Source organism: Myotis daubentonii, chromosome 1 (genome assembly GCF_963259705.1).
Source record: "Myotis daubentonii chromosome 1, mMyoDau2.1, whole genome shotgun sequence".
In the NCBI taxonomy this organism is placed as follows: Eukaryota; Metazoa; Chordata; class Mammalia; order Chiroptera; family Vespertilionidae; genus Myotis; species Myotis daubentonii.
This window is the reverse complement of record NC_081840.1, coordinates 139,642,417-139,666,707: the sequence shown is the minus strand read 5'-3', so window position 1 is coordinate 139,666,707 and position 24,291 is coordinate 139,642,417. Positions and strand designations below refer to the sequence as shown.

The 24,291-nt window shown below is 41.0% G+C and overlaps 1 protein-coding gene across 1 annotated transcript in view; it reads left to right on the top strand.

Annotated features, from left to right (window-relative positions):
- The window catches only part of PRTFDC1 (phosphoribosyl transferase domain containing 1), a 107,738-nt gene that overhangs the window by 16,050 nt on the left and 67,397 nt on the right, over nucleotides 1-24,291 (top strand). The window contains 2 exon segments of the mRNA XM_059698229.1: nucleotides 72-114; nucleotides 4,897-5,046. Of these exon segments, the coding sequence (XP_059554212.1) occupies nucleotides 72-114; nucleotides 4,897-5,046 (193 nt within the window).

Sequence of the window (24,291 nt, the reverse complement as noted above, 5' to 3'; positions counted from 1 at the left end):
TGGCAAACACATTCAGCTTTCCAGCCCTTTTCAAGTCTTCTTGCCTTTTACATTCCCCTGGGCTTCCTTAGGTTTCCTCCGAACATGCTTACAGGCTCCATCATCCAGGGACATGTAGGAAGCTTAGGCCCACTCTAGACTCTGCTGTGCATACACATAGCTCTGGCCAGTTTGGGATATGCTAAGAGTTTATTGTGTAGCTCTCTCCTATGACTCCAATCCCCTGGAATTCTCTATCAAGTCCCAGACTGGTCTAATCAGTTAGTTGCTCAAACAGGACTGCAAATACTGAAAAATTGAGTCATTGGTCCTCCCTGTTCACATGTCAGGTAAGCTCCCTCTGTCAGTGCCTCACCCTCGTTGAACTACCTGGTTGAGCAACAGAGTTGGGGAGCTAGGAAACACAATAGGAGCATTCTTGGGCAAGAATCCATAGACTTGCTCTGTTTCTACCCAGTGTTCAATGTTTTCATGTATAAATGATTCTCAGTTTGTTATATGCCTTTGGTTGATTTCCAGAGTGAAGTAGTTGTTTTTAATAGTTTTTTACAGCTTTATAGTTGCTGTTTGTGGAAAGGACATGTTGACCTCCTCATTCTATCATGCTGGAAACAAATGTCCTTTTTATAGAATATCTGGCATGCTGATGTACATTTTTTGGTTACCATATTTTGAACCTGAAACCATGGCTGACATTATATATGTATACTAGAGGCCCGGTGCACAAAAATTTGTGCACTCGGGGGAGGGGGGGGTCCCTCAGCCCAGCTTGCGCCCATTCACAGTCCAGGACCCCTTGGGGGATGTCCGCCTGTCGACTTAGGCCCACTCCCTAGGGGATCAGGCCTAAGCTTGCAGTCATGCATCCTTCTAGCAGCCAGGGAGCCCTTGGGGATGTCCGACTAAAGGCTTAGGCCCCCAAGGGATCAGGTCTAAACCATTAGTTGGACATTCTTAGTGCTGCCACAGAGGTGGGAGAGGCTCCTGGCACCACCACTGCGCTGGCCAGCCATGAGCCAGCTTCTGGCTGAGTGGCACTCCCCATATGGAAGTGCACTGACCACCAGGGGGCAGCTCCTGCATTGAGCATCTGCCCCCTGGTGGCCAATGTGCATCATAGCAACCGGTCATTCTGCCGTTCAGTCAATGTGCATATTAGCCTTTTATTATTATTATATAGGATGTCCCCATTTCCTCCCTTTTGCCCCCTCTCCCCAGGTCTTGCCCCCCACTTCTCTCTGGCCATCACCATACTGTTGTCTGTGTCCATGGGTTGTGCATATATTTTCTTTGCCTAATCCCTTCTTTAAATTCACTTCTTTAAATTTGTATTTTCAGATAAGTGCTTATAACTGCACTATTATATATTTTCTATTATATCATTTAGAATTAAGATATTTTTTAATTGAACCCTTATAAATTTTAGCGCAATTTAATAAATTATGCTAGAAGCAATTAGGAGATTTTTCATGTAATGCAGATACATTTCAATTAATATTTTATTAATTTTTAAATTTTTTAATATTTTAATTTGAAATAATCTCATACATGTAAAAAAAACTATAAAATACTACAGCATATTATATGTATCATTCACCTAATTTCTTAGGTGTTAATAATTTAAACATAACCATTATACAACTAACAGAATTTGGAATTTATTTTTCTTATAATTTCTTTAATGTTACTTAATCCATTTACTTTGTTTTTGTTAATCTTCACCCAAGGATATTTTTCCATTGAACTTTAGAGAGAGTGAAGGGAAAGGGAGAGACACATTGATTAGTTGCCTCCTGCACATGCTTTGATAGGGACTGGGGATCAAGCCAGCAACTGAGGTACATGCCCTTGACTGGAATCGAACCTTGGACCCTTCAGTCCACGGGCTAATGCTCTATCCACTGAGCAAAACAGGCTGCAGCTTCATTCATTTACTTTTAATCTATATGTGTCTTTATATTTAAAGTGGGTTTTGTTTTTAATTCACCCTCATAATCTGCCCTTTAATTGGTGCATTTATGCCACTGACTTTCAGAGTGCTTACTGATAGAGTTACTACCATATCAGGCAGCTTCTGGGTCTTCTGGGTCCCACCCTGCCTTGTCTTTTTTTCTAAGACATTTCAATTTATTTAAAAGAAGCCAATATACAGGATATAAATGGTATATTTACAACAGTACAGTAAATAGGTTGGTTTCCTGGTAGGATCAGTAGTCTTTCAGTGAGTATTAACCCCGTTTCCCCTTGATGCTCGACCCAGCTAGCAGACAAACAGCAACAGTGGGGTGGGATGGGACTGCAGGATAGAAAGTCTCCCTGAAGGGATTAAAAATCACGTAGATACTAAAATGTCCACGAAGGGGTCTTGGGGTGAGGGGTGCCTCTGCCTCATTCCTTTGAGGGCTTGGCAGCAGGAATGCTGAGGGATTTGCCCCAAACTAGCACACGGCCCACCCTGAGCCTGTAATCTTTCACCCATGGAATATTCCCTTCCTGAGAGAATCAGCCCTAATCCCTCAGCCAGGGCCTGGAGGAGCTGCCCAGGCTATGGGCACAGCCAGGACTGTGGACATTTCATGGCATTTCCACTCCCATTCCAGCTGCCTAACAACTCTGCACTGCTCCCCTCGCCCACCTCCCCCGTCACTCCATCAGGACACTGTGCATAGGAGGGTACACTGGTTTTCCCATGCCCATTGGGAACTGGTTGTTTCTGTTTTCTGGAGTAAAAAGGTTCCTGTGGGTCGGGTAAGGTCTCTGCTTGGCAGGAAGTTCTGTAACAGAGCCACTGACCACACCCACCTCCTCTGGGCATGGAGCAGCTCCGGCCCTCAGAGCTCATCTCTCCAGCAGAACTGAAGGGAAGACCGTGTGTACCCTTCTGTCCCTCACCCTTCACATGCCCAGAACCATCAGTGTCACACTTCCTAATTCCTATCACTGTATTTCATTAGTTCCGTACTGTTTTACTAATCATGAATCTAAACAGATTGGTTCAAAAGGAGATCCTTCTATTTTTAAAGTAGCTGGGGCTTCTGGGGGCGGGCCTTGCCTTGCAGCCCAGACCCGCTGATTTGCAGTTCCCAGGGCGCAAGGCAAGACCGGCTGCTGAGGCTTCTGGGGGTGGTCCCCACTGGGGTGCCTGGCCAGTCTGGGTGAGGGGCTGAGGGCTGTTTTTAGGCTGACTGCACCCCCTTTAGGGTGGGGGTCCCCACTGGGGTGCCTGGCCAGTCTGGATGAGGGGCTGAGGGCCGTTTTCAGGCTGGCGGGTGACTGAAGCTCCCAACCTCTCCTTTTTTTCTTTTATTCTGGGATTTATTTACCTTCTATGGCTGTCACTAGAGCTGAGAGCCGGCTTTAGCTCTGAGTCCGGCTCCAGCTTGAGGCCTCAGCTGCTGAAAGCAGATTATCTGGGCTTTGTTTAGCTTCTATAATTGAAACTCTGTTGCCATCACTGGCACTCTAAGCTCTGAGCCCGCTGACGGCTGAAAGCAGCTATCTGGGCTTTGTTTAGCTTCTATAATTGCAACATTGTTGCATCCAGAGCTCAGAGCTGGGCTGCCGCAGGCCGGGAACATTGGCTTCCTCCATCACTGGAGCAAGCAAGCCTCCTTTTCGCTTCAGCTGCCTGGCTGCTGGCCGCCATCTTGGTTGGCAGTTAATTTGCATATCCTGCTGATTAGCCAATGGGAAGCATTTGGGGGTATGGTCAATTTACATCTTTCTCTTTTATTAGTGTAGATCTGGGTGTGTATACACACACTATATAAAACATTTATAATGGGATCAAAAAAAATGACAGGTTTAAGAAGTAAAAATTGCTAGTTATAAAAACAGTAACCAGGATATAAAAGACAACATTGGGAATATAATCAATAATATCGTAATAACTATGTATGATGTCAGATGGATACTAGACTTATGGGGGTGATCACCTTGTAAGTTATATAAATGTCTGATCACTATGTTGTATACCTGAAACTAATACAATATTGCATGTCAACTGTAATTTAAAAATTTTTTAAATTAAAATAATTTTTAAAAATAAAAGAGGGATAAAAATGTATATAATAAATAAAATATATTATGTAATTACATAATATATGTCAATCATTCATAATATAACATTTTATATATATTCAGATCATTCAGCTTGTTTTAAATCTACTTCTATTTGAGTTGCCAATAGGTTTTAATGTTGTATGCGTGCATGAATAATGGATTTCTAGACATGAAACAATTAGAAGAAAATACAATGAAAGTTCCAAATTAGGCATTGGGTACCAACCCAAGGTTACATCATTGCATAACTCCGCGAGGCGTCATTCACATTGCATTTCATGGAAATGGTGGCTACTGGAACTGTACTCTGGGGCACCTTTCACAAAGGTAATGTGTTATCTTTGTGAAATATAAGGCAAATGTTATTCTTTTGATAGTTACTAAGGGTTTTTTCTTCCAGTCTCCTCTAATGTTGCAAGCTGGTTGAGTCATTCTCCATTTCCTTTCTCCATGCCATAAAGTGAGCATACTATCAGCAAATGCCATCACAGCATAAGCTCAACCACCAGCCTCTGTGGTGATAAAATAACAACATCCATGACCTTTGACTTTATAGCTTACACCTTAATCATTTTTGTGACACAGAGGAGTAACAATGTGCTATTGATGATGTAATTGTCAGAAATATGTGTTGAACACTCTCTCTTTGTCAAACTTGAACAAAGCTGCTTTATCTGCAGGCTTCTGTCTCCCAAGCTCTTCTCCACATCTTCCTGTGTTATCTAATATGTATAGTACATCATGCATTTTTCTAAAAGGAACAAAAATATTCAGAAATAGTTATGCTTTAACATATCTTTTCATTCCTTCTTTCAGAATTGAGCATCTGGCTAGGATATTATTGAATATGTAGGATGCTGTGAACTTAGGATCCTGTGTGTGCTTAAAGGAGGTTACAGGTTTGGGGCGGATCTTATAGAACATCAGTCAAAATTCAGATAGATGTGTCTCTATGTTGATTTCATCAGACTAAAATGTTACAGGGTAAGTTATTTGTGCTATTTTCATTATATGACCTTTCAAATGAACAACTTAAAAGAACGAATAATGTTATGAAAATTAAGATTATAATTCTTTTAAATTTGCAAGATACTGCAACCTGTAATTCAAATAGTATTCTTTAGGGTGGGGTGGGACTCCTGCTATCTATTTTAACCTATATGGAAAGATGCTTCAGGAATGATTCATATTTCTTTTATGGTTATAAAGTTGAGTGGTTACTTCCTGGTGCCCAGCTTAACAAGTGAGTGTGTTGAGAATAAGTGTTAAGAAAGTCCAGTGAATTCTGCCCTGGCTGTTACTGTTGGCCCTGGAGACTTGTGTGAGAGTGTTCAGCCCAGAGAGGAGATGTTCATACTTGAATGGTTGCGGTCATGGCCTTGATGTAGAGAAGGGAAGGCTGTGGGATCAGTGAGTTACTATGTTCGATGAGACAAGACCAGGGGCCCCTTCACTAGTCTATGCTGGGCTCTCTTGGCCACCACTGAACAGAATTGAGGGAGATTATTCTCCAGAGATGTCATCCCCTTAGCCTTCACCTCTTCTCTCTATGACGTTACCTTTTGTGGCGCTTTTCCATGCAGTGCAAGTCATTAAAACTGCCTTACTACTGGGTGAAGAGCTATTGGAGTCACAACCATGAGAGTATTCACATTGATTGAACTAGCTTGCACATTTTAATTCGCTCTTTGAATTGGTTTTCTACTGCTATATGACACATTTGCCATGAACCTAGTGGCTTAAAGGAACATTTGTCATCTTATTATTAGAAGTCTGGGCATCAAGGTGTTATTCGGGGCTTTGATCTGACCTGAGGTTTGGGGTCCTTTTCCAAGATCACTGGGTTTTGGCATAATCCAGTTCCTGTTTCCCCCTGACTCTTGGCTCCTAGAGGTCTTTACCTCACCGCACTGCAGGAGACCCTCCTTGAAAGGCTAATCTGATTAGGGCAGGTTCACCCAGGATAAACTTCCTTTTGATGAACTCAGAGTCAACTGACTAGTCCCCTAATCATGGGAGGGAATTTCCATGATATTTACAAGTCTCACCCACACTCAAGTGGAAGAGATTATACTGGGTGTGTACTGCAGGGGACCCGAATGGGGTGGGCGCACTTTAGAGTTCTGCCTACCACTCTCCTTGTCTCAGTTGCCTCAGCTATAGAGCAGCTGGAAATTATTTCTATTTCTTAAGATACTCTGTGTTTTTTTGTTCCTTGTTGAGTTCTCAGGCCAGGATGAAGCTGTCTTTTGCAAGCATCTTAACCCTAATTTATTAGTGTCATCTTTTTTGAAAACCTTTTCTCTCTTTGGGTTCCCTCCATCCTGGTTTAAGTAGTTGTGCGTCCTTCTTATATAATTTTTTTTCTCATTTACTTGGCTCTGACCTTTATTATATCTTTTCCCAAGCAAACAGCTTTCTAAAAATCTTTTTAACAATAAAAGTCAGGCTTATTGAGGTATAATTTGCATGCAAGAAAAGTCATCTCTTTTAGCTTATAGTTCTGAGTTTTGTTTTTTAAATTCTTTATTGTTGAAAGTATCACATATGTCTCTTTTCCCCCATCAACATCTCCTACTTTGACAATAGCATGGGGTCATGTAAATTACCACAATCAAGATGTAGAATAGTTTCTCACCACACACAAAAAATATACCCTTGTGTTCTTTGAAGTAAAACCTTTCCCTAACTCCCAGGCCCTGGCAACCACTGATGTTTTCTGTCTCTAGAGTTTTGCTCTTTCCAGAATGTCATATAATGTAATTATATGCTATGTAGCCTTAGAAAACCTAAATCTTGCAGAAGTCATTTGAGATTCATTCATAGTTACGTGTACCAGTAGTTCATGTCTTCTTATTGTCAAGAGGGATTTCATTATACAGATACTAGATGCCCAGTGCACGAAAATTGTGCATTCAGAGTGGTGGGGGGAGGGGGAGTTCCTCAGCCCGGCCTGGGCATGATCACAGTCCGGGAGCCCTCAGGGGATGTCCAACTGATGGGGAGCGGGCCTAAGCCATCAGTTGGACATCTTTAGCGCTGCTGCGGAGGAGAGAGGCTCCCACCACTGCTGCTGTGCTCGCCAGCTGTGAGCCCACCTTCTGGTTGAGCAGTGCTCCCCTTGTGGGAGCACACTGATCACCAGGGGGCAGTTCCTGCATTGAGCCCCCTCGTGGTCAGTGAGTGTCATAGCGACTGGTCGTTCTGCTGTTCAGTCGATTTGCATATTAACCTTTTATTATATAGGATACCATAGCTTTTAAATCCAGTCATCAGCTAAAGGATATTTAGTTTATTTTCTTTTCAGGATCATTATGAATAAAGCAGCTATAAATATTCACACACAGGTTTTTGTGTGCCCTTATGTCTTAGATTCTCTTGAGATTGCTGGGTCATGCAGTTAGTGTATAAAGAAATTGCCAAACACTTTACAGAGATTGAATAATTTTGTATTCCCACCTGCATTTATATGAGATTTCCGGTTCTTCCACATTTTCAGCAGTACTTAGTACAGCCAGTTTTTCTTTATTTTCTTTTATCTTACCCATTCCAATATGTGATGGTTCCTCATATGACTTCACATGGTGATTTGCATGACCTCATACAATTTGTGGTGATTTATATAACCTCATCCTATTTGCCTATTTGATATTCATATAGCTCCTTTAATAAAGTGTTTATTCAAATATCTTGCTCATTTTAAAATTTGGGTTTCTTTCTTATTGTTGAATTTTGAGAGTTCTTTATATATATTTTTGCTTCAGATTCTTTATTAGATAAAGGAATATACTTTTTAATTTTTTCAATAATTTTTCCAAGGAAGTGGATGGCTTTTTAATTTTTCTAACAGGGCTTTTTATTCAAAGATCATACTTTAAACTTTTTTATATACTCCAGTTCTCAGTTATCAATTTTTTTTCTTGTGGATCATGCTTTTTGTACCTAAGTAACTTTTGCCTAATTCAAGGTCACAAATTGTTCTCTGTTGTATTTGAGAAGCTTCATACTCTTAGATTTAAAACTATTATATGGTTCATATTGTGTTAATTAGTATGATACAGGTCAAGGTTCTTATTTATTTTTTTACAAGTGAATATCCAGTTATTCCAGAATCATTTGACAATCAATTGACTGTATATGTGTAAGTCTATTTCTGAACAATCTATCCAGTTCTGTTCATATATGTGCTTATCCTAGATTACTGTAGCTGTATAATATGTCTGAAAATCAGGTAGCATATGTCCTCCCAACCTTGTTCTTTTTCATAACTGTTTTAGTTATTCTGCTTCTTTGCCTTTCCATATGAAATTTCAAGTCATGTTGTTCATTTCTACAAAATAATCTGTTATTTGGATCTATAGATTAATTTGAAGAGAATTAAAATCTTAACACTATTTAGTTTTCCAATCCATGGACAGGGTATATTTTCCAACTTATTTAAGTCTTATTTAATATCAGTTGTTTTCTAGTTTTTCAGACTCAGATCTCAGACATATTTTTAAGCTTACAACTAAATATCTAATGTTTTTGCTCCTATTATATTTGGTAAGGTTTTTTTGAATTTTGATTCCCCAGTGTTTATCACTGGTACATTAAAAATACTATTGATTTTTCATATTAAAAATTGACTTTTCAAAACTCTTATTAGTTCTAATAGGTTATTTTTATATATTCTTTTGAATTTTCTATAAAGACAATCATGTTTCTTCTCTGAATAGAGATGATTTTATTTTTCCTTTCCAATTTTTTTAAATTTTTTTTATTGAACTTTTTGGGATAACATTGGTTAATAAGATTATATAAATTTCAGGTATACAATTCTACAATACATCATCTATATATTGTATTGTGTTCACCATACAAAGTCAAGTCACCTCTGCCACCATTCATCCCCACATTATCCTCTTCTACCTCCCTCTATCCCCTCTTCCTTCTGGCAATCACTATACTATTGTCTGTGTCCATGAGTCTTTCTTTTTTTTCTTTTCTCAATCCCTTCACCCTTCTCACTCAGCCCCTACCAGGGGTGGGCAAACTTTGACTCGAGGGCCACAATGGGTTCTTAAACGGGACCGGAGGGCCGGAACAAAAGCATGGATGGAGTGTTTGTGTGAACTAATATAAATTCAAAGTAAACATCATTACATAAAAGGGTATGGTCCTTTTCTTTTTTAGTTTTACTCATTTCAAATGGGCCAGATCCGGCCCGCGGGCCATAGTTTGCCCACGGCTGTGGCCTAACCCCTCTGACAGCCGTCATTCTGTTCTCTGTATCCATGAGTCTGTCTCCTCCACTTTGTTACTTTATTTTGTTCATTAGATTCCACATATAAGTGAAACCATATGGTGCTTGTCTTTCTCTGACTGGCTTATCACTTAGTATAATACTCTCCAGGTCCATCCATGCTGTCACAAAAGGTAAGATTTCCTTCTTTTTTACGTCTGGTAGTATTCCATTGTATAGATGTACCACAACTTTTTTATTCACTCATCTACAAATGGGCATTTGGGCTGCTTTCAAATCTTGGCTATTGTAAATAACAGTGCAATGAACATAAGGGCACATATATCTTTCCAGAATTTTCAGTTTCTGGAAATTTCCAGTGTTTTCAGTTTCTTCAGATATATTCCCAGAAGTGGAATTTCTGGGTATTAAAACAGATCCATTTTTAACTTTTTGAGGTAACTCCATACTGCTTTCCACAGTGGCCGCACCAATTTGCATTCACACCAACAGTGCACTAGGGTTCCCTTTTCTCTGCATCCTCAAAAACACTGTTTTGTTGATTTATTGATGATAGTCATTCTGACAGGTGTGAGATGATCGCTCTTTGTGGTTTTAATTTGCATTTCCCTGATTAGTGATGTTTTGTACCATATTGTTTTGATTACCATGGCTTTGTAGTATAGTTTGACATCAGGTAGCACGATTCCTCCAACTTTGTTCTTCTTTCTCAAGATTGCTGTGTCTATTCAGGGCCTTTTGTGGTTCCATATAAATTTTTGGAGTATTTGTTTAAGTTCTCTGAAATACACCATTGGCATCTTGATAATACTTGTGTTGAATCTATAGATTGCTTTGGGTAGTATGGACATTTTAATTATGTTAATTCTTTCTATCCATGAACATGGTATATGCTTCCATTTATTTGTATCTTCTTCAATTTCTTTCTTCAGTGTCTTATAATTTTCCAAGCACAGATCTTTTGCATCCTTGGTTAAATTTATTTCTAGGTATTTTTGAACCAATTTTAAATGGGATTGCATTCTTAGTTTTCTTTTCTGATAATTTATTATTGTTGCATAAAAGTGCAACTGATTTCTGGATATTTAGTTTGTATCCTGCTACTTTACTGAATTCACTTATCACCTCTAATAGTTTTTTGTGGAGTCTTTAGGATACTCTATATACAGTATCATATCATTTGCAAATAATGACATTTTTACTTCTTCATTTCCAATTTGAATGCCTTTTATATCTTCTTGTCTGATTGCTGTGGCTAGAACTTCCAGTACTATGTTGAATAAGAAGGGTAAAAGCGTCGTACATCCCTGTCTTATTCTCAATCTTAAGGGGAAGATTGCTTTTAGTTTTGCCCATTGAGTGTGATGTTGGCTTTGTCATATATGGCCTTTATTATGTTGAGGTATGATCCCTCTATTCCCACTATGCTGAGAGTTTTTATCATAAATGGGTGCTAGATTTTATCAAATGCCTTTTCTGCATCTATTAATATGCTCATGTGGTTTTTATCCTTCATCTTGTGTATGTGGTTTATCACATTTATTGATTTTCAGATGTTGTACCAACCTTGCATTCCCAGAATAAATCCCACTTGGTCATGGTGATGATTTTTTTAATGTATTGCTGGATGTGGTTTGCTAATATTTTGTTAATAATTTTAGCATCTATGTTCATCAGTGATATTGATCTATAATTTTCTTTCTTTACCATGTCTTTATCTGGTTTTGTAATTAGGATAATGCTAGTCTCATAAAATGAGCTTGGGAATCTTCCCTCCTCTTGAGTTTTTGGAATAGTTTGAGAAGGATAGGTATTAGTTCTTCTTTGAATGTTTGGTAAAATTCACATGTGAAGCCATCAGGTCCAGGACTTTTGTTAGTTGGAGTTTTGGGGGTGTTTTGTTTTTGTCTTGTTTTTTGTTTTTATTTTATTTTTTGTTACTGCTTCAATTTCTCTAGTTGTAATCCATCTATTCAGATTCTATGATTTTTCCCGATTCTATTTTGGAAGATAGGAATTTATCCATTTCTTCAGATTGTCTAATTTCTTGGCATATATTTGTTCATAATATCTTTTTACAATCCTTTGTATTTCTTTGGTGTCAGTTATTACTTCTTTTTCATTTCTAATTTTATATAGTTGGGTCTTCTCCTTTTTTTGGATAAAGGTTTCTTGGTTAAAGGTTTGTCCATCTGGTTTATCATTTCAAAGAACTAGCTCTTGGTTTCATTGGTCTTTTGTATTGTTTATTTTATACTTCATTTCATTTATTTCTGCTCTGATCTTTATTATTTTCTTCCTTATACTCACTTTGGGCTTTGTTTGTTGTTCTTTTTCAAGTTCTTTTAAGTGTAAACTTAGATTATTTATTTGATATTTTTCTTGTTTTTTGAGGTAGTCATGTTAGGACTGCTTTAACTGTGCCCAGAAATGTTGAGGTTGTTGTGTTCACATTTTCATTTCTTTCAAGGTATCTTTTGATTTCTTCCTAAATCTCATTATTAATCCATTCATCCTTTAGTAACATGTTATTTAGCTTCCATGTCTTTGTGTGTTTTTTAGGGTTTTTTTCTTCTGATTGATTTCTGCTTTCATACCATTATGGGCAGAGAAGATGCTTGATATGATTTCAATCTTCTTACATTTATTGAGAGGTTTTGTGTGTTAACATGTGGTCTATACCAGAAACTGTTCCACGCGCACTTGAAAAGAATGTATATTATGCTGCTTTGGAGTGAAGTACTGTGAAAATATCAATTAAATCCATCTGATCTAGTGTGTCATTTAAGGCCAACATTTCCTTGTTGACTTTCTGTCCATTATTTGTCAATAGAGTGTTAAAATACCCTACTATGGTTGTGTTACTTTCAATCTCTCCCTTTATGTCATCAAGATTTGCTTTACATATTTAGGTGCTCCTATGTTGGTGCATAAATATTCACAAGGGTTATATTCTCTTCTTGGATTTTTTTCTATGTCATTATGTAGTGTTCTTCTTTGTCTCTTACTATAGCCTTTGTTTTAAAGTCTATTTTGTCAGATATAAGTATTGCTAACCTAGCAATAAGACCCAATACGTACTGTCTACAAGAGACCCAATTCAGAATGAAAGATACATACAGACTAAAAGTAAAGGGATGGAAAAAGATCTTTCATGAAAATAAATATCACCAAATAAGGGGAATAGGATTATGTCATTTTTTCCTGAGGGTGTTTGGTGCTCCTGCATATCTTCAAACCTATTCATAGGGAGCAGACATCTCAGCTGAAACAATGGCCACTAAAATGTCTTTTTCTTCCTTCAGAAATTTCTGAAGGGCAATCAGGACTCTGGGTAGTGTTATGGGTTCTGGTCAAAAGCATTGGGTGGTTTTATTCTCTCCTACCTTCTGCTCTATGATTCTTTCTAAATTCCTTTTTTAAAAAAATATATTTTATTGATTTTTCACAGAGAGGAAGGGAGAGAGATAGAGAGTTAGAAACATCGATGAGAAAGGAACATCGGCCAGCTGCCTCCTGCACACCTCCTACTGGGGATGTGCCTGCAACCAAGGTACATGCCCTTGGCCGGAATCGAACCTGGGACCTTTCAGTCCACAGGCCGATACTCTATCCACTGAGCCAAACCGGTTAGGGCTAAATTTCTTTTTTGAGGGGGAAAAAAAAGATGAAAGTTTAGTTTACTCAAAGGCAGTTTCTCTTGTTGTAGCCATCAGCAATACAAGCTCTTTCCCCAGAAGGTTCTCATTGTTTGATGCCCTTCACTGTTTACTAAAGGACCTTACTGTGGGATGGATGGCTCCAAACATCTCAGGGCTTTAGGTAATTTGACTTGTCTTTTTGTTAAATTTTCCATAAGACATGACATGAATTTGCATGAATGATAACAACCTAGACAAAGATTATTTGGAAATTAGCATTAGGCTAAATCACTGGAGAACGTGGCCAACTTACTCCTGTTCCTTAGTGAAATGAGGGCACTGGCAACCTGAGTTCCTTAACTTTTCAAGTTTTCATCCCTTGTCCTTTTTCCTTCTGTATTTCCACTAATGTTTATGCAGCACTTGCTAGATGGATTTAGTATCTCATATAATCCTGACTGCAAGCCCTGCAAGGTAGCTCTCATCTCTTCTTCTATTGATGAAGCAAAGGAGACTCAGAGGGGATAATTGGCTCACCTAATGTCACACCGCAGTACGTAGCAGAGGTGGCATCAGAGCCCAGACCCATCAGTCTCTCAAGCTTGTGCCCATCGCAGCATATCAGTATTTCCCACAGGATTTTCTAAGGTTTCTCCACAAAACTTTACTGTTTCATAAGATATTAATACATTTGTAAATGAAAGATTTAATATTCAAAGCAAAGTTCAACTCCAGAGCCCAAGACTGAGGCCACTAGCACATCCTGTTCTCTAGAGATGTGTGGATGTGTGTAGATGTAGTAGGCTCAAAGGATGAGAATTTCACCAAACAAATCAGCATCATTTTTTCCTGAGCTTCATTTTGATATTTACTGAACTCAGTTAAGCCAGCTCCCATAATTTCTGGAAGAATGGCAATATCTGTAAATAGACAACTTACTGCTCATTTTTCTGAAATGTTTTATACGTTGTATTAGTAAACTGTGAAGAATTATCTTCCAAGAAAATAAATCACAGATATTGACAGTAGGTATTCCTGTCAGTTATGCAAAACCAGGACTTCTCTTCGTCTTTCCCCCCTACACCATGGAAGTTTTCTAAACATATGAATCCTGACGACACTGCTGCCCCTTGGGATTCATTTCAAGCTTCCCCTCCTAGGAAGACAAACCCAGCAGAATTGCACAGGAACCTTGAGAGCCAAGCTCTTCACCAACTCCTGAGGGTCTAAAAACCTGAATCAAGAAGAAATAGGTATTCAGCTGCCCTTTGAGCTCTCCACTTTAGTGTGTTTTGAGAAAGCTCTATCAGGGAAGGGCTGGGAGGCCTTTTGGAATATCTACTCTACGGGGCTTTGGAGCAGGAGAGCTACGAGAGTTTGAGAAGTTGGTGGGGAGTAGGTGCCAGCACGTGACTTCTCAGCCAACTTTTTGTATGTGGATGTATTATTTGAGAACTTTCCCCCCTTTATTTCCTTTTAAATGTCACCATGAATGAAAGGTTTATTATATACAACGCAATGTGAGGATAGAGTGCAATTCAGGGGGGCAGTCCTCAGATTTCTTTGTTTCCTCCCAATTTTGCTGTGAGCAAAGTAAAGTCTTCATCGAATTTCGAGGCTTTAAAGACTGAAGAGGAATTTTATTTTAAGCAGGCTGCAACGGCCTTAGATCCCTCCCCCCTGCTGTTTGAACATGCACTGCTTTGTATTAATTAATACTTCCTGCGTGTTGGCAGCACCGAGAGAACGCTTCTGGAAATAAAATACAATCCAAAATGTGGCTGCAGTAGACTGAGACTTGCCATGCTGGGGATTGGGCCCCTAGGGAAGCTGGCATCTTCATTAAAGAGGCTCACTAGAGCTAAGGGCTGGCCACAAACCTAATCCCTGGAGGGAAGAGAACAGCTAACACACTTTCTCTCATTCCCACAATTCAGAACAAAGGGTCCAAGCCAGTCCTCGATGATCTGTGCTCGTGAGGAATGGGGACAGGATAGATAAGCCAGACCCAGCATCCTCAGTTTCAGTGAGTCGTTTTCACTTTGCCCTATGACAGGCCTCTCACTGAACTACTGCCATGTGGTAAAGAGCCCCCTTTACTTTTTGAGAGAGGAAGTCCACCGTTAGCAGAATACCAGCTTGGGCATGGGATGAGGAAAAGGACTCCAATTTAAATCTTTGGAGAGGGGAAGGTGGAAAAGAGAGGTCCCCTGTTCTTTGGGGTGCTGGATGGGTCCAAGGCAAGTGTATATTTGTTTTATGTATATAAAATATCTATGCATTTTATTAATGTACATTTTTGTACTCACATTTCGTTATCTATAAAGATGCTTATTGAAGGGTTTGTCTTTCTTTATGAAAAGCAAACACTGAGAAGACAAGTAAGAGAATAAGGCAAATGTAATTATTAAATTATAGAGACAATCAGATTTTCAAAGGCCACTTGGAGATAGAGCTGTGCTTAACTCAGGGATTACCACGAGCTAGGCATGAGTGTGGGGTCAGGAACATGGCCCAGCCTGGAGAGGGGCATACTGAGGAATGTACCCTGTGGCAGGTGTAATAGCTACTGGAGAGATGGGATGAAACACCACAGCCTTTAGAGTTCCCAAAACTAGGCTGGTAGGATCAGCAAGCTTGTGTCCTATCATTGTTTCAACTGTTAATAAAATATAATATTCACTGAGTGCTTATGTATTATGGCCAACTATTATCTCATATGCTCTATATGTATTAACGCATTATACCTTCCCAAGACTCCTATGAAGTTGGTGCTACTAATACCCCTTTTCACAGGTGAGGACATAAAGGCCAGAGAGGTTAGTTGGAGCCCCAAGAACACATGGCTGGGAAGTGGAGGGCAGTCACACTCCCAAACTAAAGCTTTTACTGTAACCACAACCCCACGGCTGCTTGTTGGAGCGATGGGTGAGAAAATGGACCTCGGTGCCTAGGAGGTGGACAAGCAGGAGAAGGGAGCTCCCAAATTTTTTTGAGTGCTGGGTGAGTTTTCAGGGAGGGGCGTGGGCATAGAAGACAGGACAAGGCGTAAACCCAGCACACACAAAGGGCTATGGATCTTGAAAACAAGGCAGAATGCCAAAGCCAACAGGAGAGGCAAATACAGCCATGAGGCATTAGGCTCCATTGCCTGCCCAACACACAGTTCCGAGTTCCAGTCCCATCTAACATTGGGTTTGTTCTGAGAGATTCACTGAGATTGAGCTAGTAGATGAGGTGCGGGCCGGGGTCAAGTGACTTTGCCAGAAGGCTGCAGAACCTGGAACCAGGCAGGACCTGCCCACCAGAAAGTGTGTGTAGAGGATTCCATCCTGATTCCATCAAATGCCTCAGGGTTTCAGTTGTACCTCATGTCCCTGCTTGCCCCATTTATCCCTCCCGTGTGCGCTCCGGACCCCTAGAACTGAAGCATGTTGCCTATATATAGTAAGAATGCTCTTAGTCATTTTTCTTTACTTGTACCTGTCCTTTTCCAAAAAGGGATACAATGTGGTGTTTTATTGATTGTGTCCATATGATTTCTAATTTTCAGCACAAAAATAATTGCAGGCAGCAAAAATCCTTGCCCTTACTTCATGTTAGGCTATTTTTAATCAACATTTTGTAACAGATATAGACTATAAAACCTAGCATCAGGGCCATAAAACACATGGACTTTATATGCTAAGAAATTACCAGGAAATCATTTGGATTTGGAGAGGAAAAAATAGTAGGATGTAATAAAATGACTCGGGGAAAGTATTTATGGGAAATTAATCTTTTAAAAAATCTTCTATGATGGTCATTGTGCTATAATACAGTTCAAATTTAATGTTTTTATTCTTATTTTATAGTATGGGTTATTTTATGGCAGGAGTTTTCCATTATTAAATGTAATATTCCAGTGAACAACTTAGGTAATGTCAATATATATTAAAATGTGTGAGACTCATACCTTTCCAGGACAAGGATTATTTAACTTTCTGTTTATTAATTTGGTATTCATTTGGAGGAAATTTTGAAAATCTTTCTTTTTTTTGTTTGCCTAGTGTTATTCTCTCCTCAGGAACAGAAATGGAATCCAAACAGACATTGAAAAATTAGAGAATAGTACCATGAAAACAGGATGACTCTTGGTGAGAAAAAGGACACAATAATACATAAAGGGCCCCAAAGCTCACACCACAAGAGAAATGACTGGGCAGAAACGCCTCAGGAAAAGGCTGGGCCGTCACAGTAGACCTGTAGCCTGATGAGTCAGCAATGCCTTTGCAAAACATGTTCATCTAATACAGGCCTGGGAAGTACTGGTAGGCGCGTGACATGGAGAAGCCCGGAATTACTTTTTCCTCTCTCCGAAGTCCCTGCTGAAGGTACTGACATAAACTTTGGTGGCCTACTAACCTCTGCATGTTGTTTTCATTGCAGACACTCTTCAAATGAGGAGAGGCACTGAATTGGAAGGGACACGCAGAAGCTGCTCCAGCTAGAATTCTGGGATGGGAGCACTTCTGACGTCCCTCAGGGCCTGTGTTTAAGAAAGCTAAGAGGTGAAATGTATTATGTTATCTCTCCTCCTCCTATTAAGATAATTTTTAAGATAGCAATAGGCTTTTCCCTTATTCTGCGGCTTTCTGAGCCGAAGTCACTCAGGAAAATACTAGTTATGCCTCTATTGATCAGTTCTTTAAATTACTTTTAACTCTTGTTGAATTGTAGAAAGGGAAATACTTAACTATGAAAGAAACATATCCTAACTTTATTGCTTTATTTAAAGCAAAATCCACTCACTTTTAATGCAAATCAATTTGGACCAGCAATCAGAGATAAAATTTTAGATGTTTTTAGGTAGTGTTTTTGTAAGAATTAGAATTGTTAGTAATGATAGATGAATGAGTATATCTTCATTTGAAAACCATTATGTAATTCAGTTTGTTTCTTTTATTGGATAAATTTAAACACATTTCAAATTGATTGATGATTTTTCTGCCAGCCCCATTATTAGGCTAATATCTACATACAGAACACATATACTACAATAAATTATGCCTAATATTGCTTGCACACATTCTTAAATTAAGATTTCTCTTTACTATAACAGTACTATGCATGGTTTTTATAGTCACATTAGATTTATTCATATAATATAACTAGGGGCCCAGTGCATGAAATTCATACACTGTGTGTGTGTGTGTGGGGGGCGGTTCCTCAGCCCAGCCTGCCCCCTTTCACATACTGGGAGCCCTCAGGGGATGCCCTACTGATGGCTTAGGCCCACTCCCTTCTCCCCTTGGGGAGCAGGCCTAAGCTGCAGTCTGGTCTTACTTTGTGGGAGGCAACTGGGATGATCAGGGGAAGGCACCAGCCCCATCACCCCACTGCTGCAGCCACTGCCAGTCACTGTAGCCAGCAAGGTTTTTTCATCAACACGGACTCCAGTCCCATCACCATGAAAAAATGACAACTTTCTTTAGGCATTTTCAAGATGTCTCTTTCATAGGATATGACATTTCTTTATTATTATTTTTTTTATCCTCACCTGAGGATATGTTTCCATTGATTTTTAGAGAATGTGGAAGAGAAAGGGAAAGACAGAGAGAAACATCAAAGTAAGAGGAACACTTTGATTGGTTGCCTCCTGCATGAGCCCGGACCTGGGCCCCGGCCAGGGAGGAGCCTACAACCTAGGTACATGCTCTTGGTCAGAATTGAACCCAGACCCTGCAGTCGGCAGGCCGAGGCATTATCCACTGAGCCAGACCGGCTAGGGCAGGATATGACATTTCTTAGCCCTCAAGCAGCAAACCTCGTTTTTTTTTTGCCAGGAGTGTGGTGAAAAACCCTAGATCACTTTTTTGGATTGTTATTACCCAAGTTACTAAGAATATTACCAGTGGCATACAGGGAGCTTAGCCAATGAGCGGTCAGAAAAGGTGTTTCCTCTGTAGTTCCCACCGCCCAGGCCTGACGCCTTGGCCAGAGGCATTGACCCCCATCACCCTCCGATCGCGGGATCGGCCCCCCACCCAGGCCTGACACCTCTGGCCGAGGCTTTAGGCTTGGGCAGCCCCCCACACCCGCAGCTCCGATGGCTGGCTCTGCCCCTGCCCAGGAGCCCCCTGGCTCAGGCCCTTCCTATGCTGCTCAGGGCCCACATGGGGCCTACCTCGGAGTGACCTGGGTGCTGATGATGTTCCGGGGACCCAGGCCGCTGGGCGCCTATGTATGCAAATTAACCGCCATCTTTGTTGGGTTAATTTACATACTCATCCAATTGGCTGGTGAGTGTAGCAGAGTGGCACCAATTTACATGTTTCTCTTTTATTAGTGTAGATTCCAGAATTTTAAAGGTTATATAAATTCAAATTGTCAGTGACCTTACTGATTTTGAAAGCCGATTCATCATTTTACAAAAGAAGAAAGGGAACCCCAGAAAAATAAGTTCCTTTCCCAAGTGAACTGTTGCAATAGGGGTCTTTTTCTGAGAGGCATTGTGGAGACACGGTCAGTCTTCATGCTGCCAACCTAGGCTGCCTCGTTTTGCATCTCAGCCCCAGTATCAACCTGTTCTGTATCTTGGAACAGCTCTTTAAAATCTCTATGGCTCACTTTTCTTATAGATAAAATGGGGGTTATTATAGTTACCTAACTCATCAGGTTGTGGTTGGCATTAGTATATACAAAACACTTACAAAAGCATTTTCACACAGTAACTGATGAATGAATACTATTATTCATTCATATTGTAAATCATATCTTCTACACTAATAAAAGAGAAACATGCAAATTGGTGTCACTCCACTACACTCGCCAGCCAATTGGATGCATATGCAAATTAACCCAACAAAGATGGCAGTTAATTTGCATACATAGGCGCCCAGCGACCTGGGACCCCGGAACATCATCGGCACCCAGGTGACTCTGAGGTAGGCCCCGTGTTGGCCCTGAGCAGCATAGGAAGGGCCTGAGCCAGGGGGCTCCTGGACACAGGCAGAGCCAGCCATCAGAGCTGCGGGGGGTGGGGGGCCCTGCCCAAGCGTAAAGCCTTGGCCAGAGGCATTAGGCATGGGCGGGGGGCAGAGCCAGTGATGGAGGGAGTTAGGGGTCCCCTGCCCAGGCCTGATGCCTGGGCCAGAGGTGTCAGGCCTGGGCGGGGGATGGAGATGGCGATTGGAGGGAGATGGGGGTCAATGCCTCTGGATGAGGCCTCAGGCCTGGATGGGAGGCGGAGCCAGCGATTGGAGGGTGATGGGGGTTAATGCCTCTGGCCAAGGCGTCAGGCCTGGGCAGTGTGAGCTACAGAGGAGAAACACCTTTTCTGACCGCTCATTGGCTAATCTCCCTGTATGCCACTGGTAATATTCTTAGTAACTTTGGTAATAAGAATCCAAAAAGGTGATCTAGAGTTTTCACCACACTTCTGGCGAAAAAAACGAGGTCCACTGCTGGAGGGCTAAGAAATGTCATATCCTGCCCTAGCCGGTTTGGCTCAGTGGATAATGCCTCGGCCTGCCGACTGCAGGGTCTGGGTTCAATTCTGACCAAGGGCATCTACCTAGGTTGCAGGCTCCTCCCTGGCCGGGGCCCAGGTCTGGGGTCATGCAGGAGGCAACCAATCAAAGTGTTCCTCTTACTTTGATGTTTCTCTCTGTCTTTCCCTTTCTCTTCCACATTCTCTAAAAATCAATGGAAACATATCCTCAGGTAGGATAAAGTAAATAATAATAAAGAAATGTCATATCCTATGAAAGAAACATCTTGAAAATGCCTAAAGAAAGTTGTCATTTTTTCATGGTGAAGGGACTAGAGTCCGTGTTGATGAAAAAACCTTGCTGGCTGCAGTGACTGGCAGTGGCTGCAGCAGCGGGGTGATGGGGCTGGTGCCTTCCCCTGATCATCCCTTTGTGGGAGGCCGGACTGCAGCTTAGGCCCGCTCCCCAAGGGGAGCAGGGAGCAGGCCTAAGCCATCAGTAGGGCATCCTCTAAGGGCTCCCCGTATGTGATAAGGGGCAGGCTGGGCTGAGGGACCCCCCTGCAGTGCACAAATTCCATGCACTGGGCCTCTAGTATCTATATAAAAATGACAGATTAATCACAAATATTTGACTTTCATTCTCCACTAAAATGACACTTCATATAAATAGATTAAAACTCAAATGACAAACTGAACAGGAGAGGAAATAACAGTGCCAGAGGCATGGAGGTGAGTAGGATCCAAGTGCCTGCAGTCAGGACACCAAGATCAAGTGAAGCAGGGCCTTGAGAGACTCAGTACTCCAGAGCAGTCAGGCACAGCAGATAGTGGGCTGATGTCTGGACAGACCATTGGACTTCTGGTCCCCTGGCCCCAACTCCATTGTTTGAGGACAGCAGACTGCTCTCCTCCCTTCTCAACTGGCCCTCAACTCCCCGCTTCCACCATTGCAGGAAAATGGAGATTTATTTTTCAGAAAAATTTAGCCTAAGAGATGCCAAAAGCGTCGATACCAAGTACAGCAGAGGCCTGGGAGAATTGAGTTCAACTTTCTGTATAAGATTCTGGGAGCATCAGCCCTTCCTTAGCAGCCCAGGCATATGACCCCCCACCCTAATCCCCACCCATGAGGTTTGAGAGCAAATGTTCTTCTTTGGAGAAACTTAATGGTCCTGAAGAAAAGACCTCCACATAGTATTGCCTTTGGGAGTGCCCCACTAAAAAGGACATCACTCCCAGGGAAACCTCTAGCAAATCCATCTGTAATCACTCTCTGCCCTCAGTGGACACATAATTCATTCCAATCAGCTTTTTGTCTTTTAAATAAAAAAGGACAACCAAGAAAGACAGTCTCTCACCTGGATGAGATAGACCACACAAAACAGAACAAAATAAAAACAAAAACCATATAAAGTGAACTCCAAGAAAATAGAGATAAAGCAGGGAGCAGAAAACGTCAAAATATTTTTTTAATAATATTAAACATAAGAGACAAAATAAGAGTAAGACTCTATAATAAAAAGAGATGAGTAAGAGGAGAAGGAAATTTCTTGGATGTCAAAAATATGTGCACTGTATCAGATGCTCTTGCCTGCTTATTTAATAACTAGATGCCTGGTGCACAAAATTTGTGCACTGGAGGGTGGAGGGGGAAAATCCCTCAGCCCGGCCTGTGCGCTCTCGCAGTCTGGGACCCCTCACTCCTTACCGCCTGGATCACTGCTTTTTAGCGCTCCTGCCACCACCACTGCGCTTGCCAGCTTCTGGTTAAGCAGTGCTCCCCCTGTGGGAGTGTCTGCCCCCTGGTGGTCAGTGTTCATCATAGTGACTGGTCATTCTGGTCATTCTGCCATAACAGTCACTTAGGCTTTTATTATATAGATCATCTCTACTCCTGACCATAGCTTTTCTGCCTCCCATTGCTGAGGATGCTGATGCCAACAGCTCAATTTCCCAGCCTCCCTTGTACTTAAGATCTGGGCATTTGACACAGTACAGGGAAGCCCACTGTGCTATCTTCCCAAAAAGAATGGGAAGAAATCTCTCTTGTTATAGCAAGATGCTGTTTTGTTGTAAAATTACCTGTGGAACTGTGGCAATTTGGGGACCATGGGAAGGCAAGTATGAGGATGGCAGAGAGGAAAAGGGATAGAGCCTGGTCCTCGCTGGCACCACTGAGCTCAGGAGCTTACTCTGATCTATGGGGCAATGAGGAGATGTGAATATATAGCGGTCAGACCATAAAGAAAGGTCTAAAGTTTAGGTGGAGGAGACATGAAGACTTGTCAGGAAATAGGAGATGATGATATTGGGGGTTCTCTGAGCACAAAATCGCCATCGTGCAGTCATTCAAAGAGTTATACTATGGGTCAGGCTCTGATCCAGGTGCTAGTGAGACAGCAGTGAACAAAACAAATTCCTTGCCATTCTGGAGCTTACATTTTAGATAACACAGACAGAAAATTGAAAATAAAACAAAAACAAGAAATATGAAATGTGTCAAATAGTGAAAATCACTGTAGAGAAAAATAAAGTTGGGTCTAAGAGATAAGGTAGGCTAAAGGGGTTGTAGGTACAGTGGTCAGGGAAGATGGTCTCTAACTGGGAGTTGTTTGAAGCAGAGATTTGAAAGTGACGGGGGGTTGAGGGGGGGGGACCATGGAGACAAGGGAAGTGAGTTCCAGGCAGAGGAAACAGTAAGTACAGTGGTCTTTAAGTGAGAATGTGCTTGGTACACCTGAAGATAAGCAAAGCAGGCCAGAGAAGAGTAAATGAGGGGAGATTAACAGCAGATATAGTCAGAGAAGTAATAAGAAGTGGAACCATGTTAAACCTGGAAGGCAATTGTGTGGACTTTTACTTTGAAGAAGTGGGAAGACTTTGTTGGGCTTTGTACAGAGTGACAGGATCTTACTAAAGTTTTAAAAAACAAGTCTGTCTGCTGTGTTGAGAATGGAATGAACAGGGTAAAGGTTGCAGGAGGGACATTTGGAAGGTCACTGCTGTAATCACAGTAGGAGATAATAGCTTGAGCCAGGACGGTTACAGAGCAGGTGGTGAGAAGTATTTGGATTCTGTATGTGTATTAGAGAAAAGCCAGAACCATTAGCCAGATTTGCTAATAGATTTGATGTCAAGAATGACTCCAAGGCTTTGAGCCTGAGCAAAAAAGTAGGAACTGAGTTGCCATTTACTAAAATGAGGAAGAGTGCGAAAAGAGGAGGTTTGGAAGGGGAAACCAGAGTGTATATTTAACTCTGTAAGAAACTTTATAAGTTTGGTTTTGCAGTATCTTTCCTCTTGAATATCCAAGATGAGCAGGCGGTTGCATAGACTAATCTGGAATTCAGGGAGAGGTTGAGGATGAGATATTATAGCAGGTCCTCAAATAACATCACTTTGTTATAATGTTAATGAGATTTTTTAAAAAAAGAAGAAGAAGAACCTATTTCTGGCGAGAGCCACTGTCTATGTGAAGTTTCCAAGTTCTCTCCATGTCTGTGTGGGTTTTCTTTGGGTTCTCAGTTTCCTCCCATATCCCAGAGATGTGCAGTTAGGTGAATAAATTATCCTGGTCTGAGTGAGTGTGGGTGTGTGTGAGTGTGCCCTGTGATGGAAGGGTGTCCTGTCCAGAGTTAGGGCAGCACCCTGAGCTGCCAGGATAGATTCTGGCCACCTGTGAATAAGAGGTGAATAAGAGGGAATGGGAATAAGAGGATTAGAAAATAATTACCTAACTTGTTTTTATTAATCTTTCTTAAATGTATGTAGAGCTCACATTTATTTCAATGTTTAATATTAAAAGCTTTTTGGGTTTTCATTTAGAAGTTTGGTGATGATTTTTGTGACAAAAATAATGCCATGGGAAT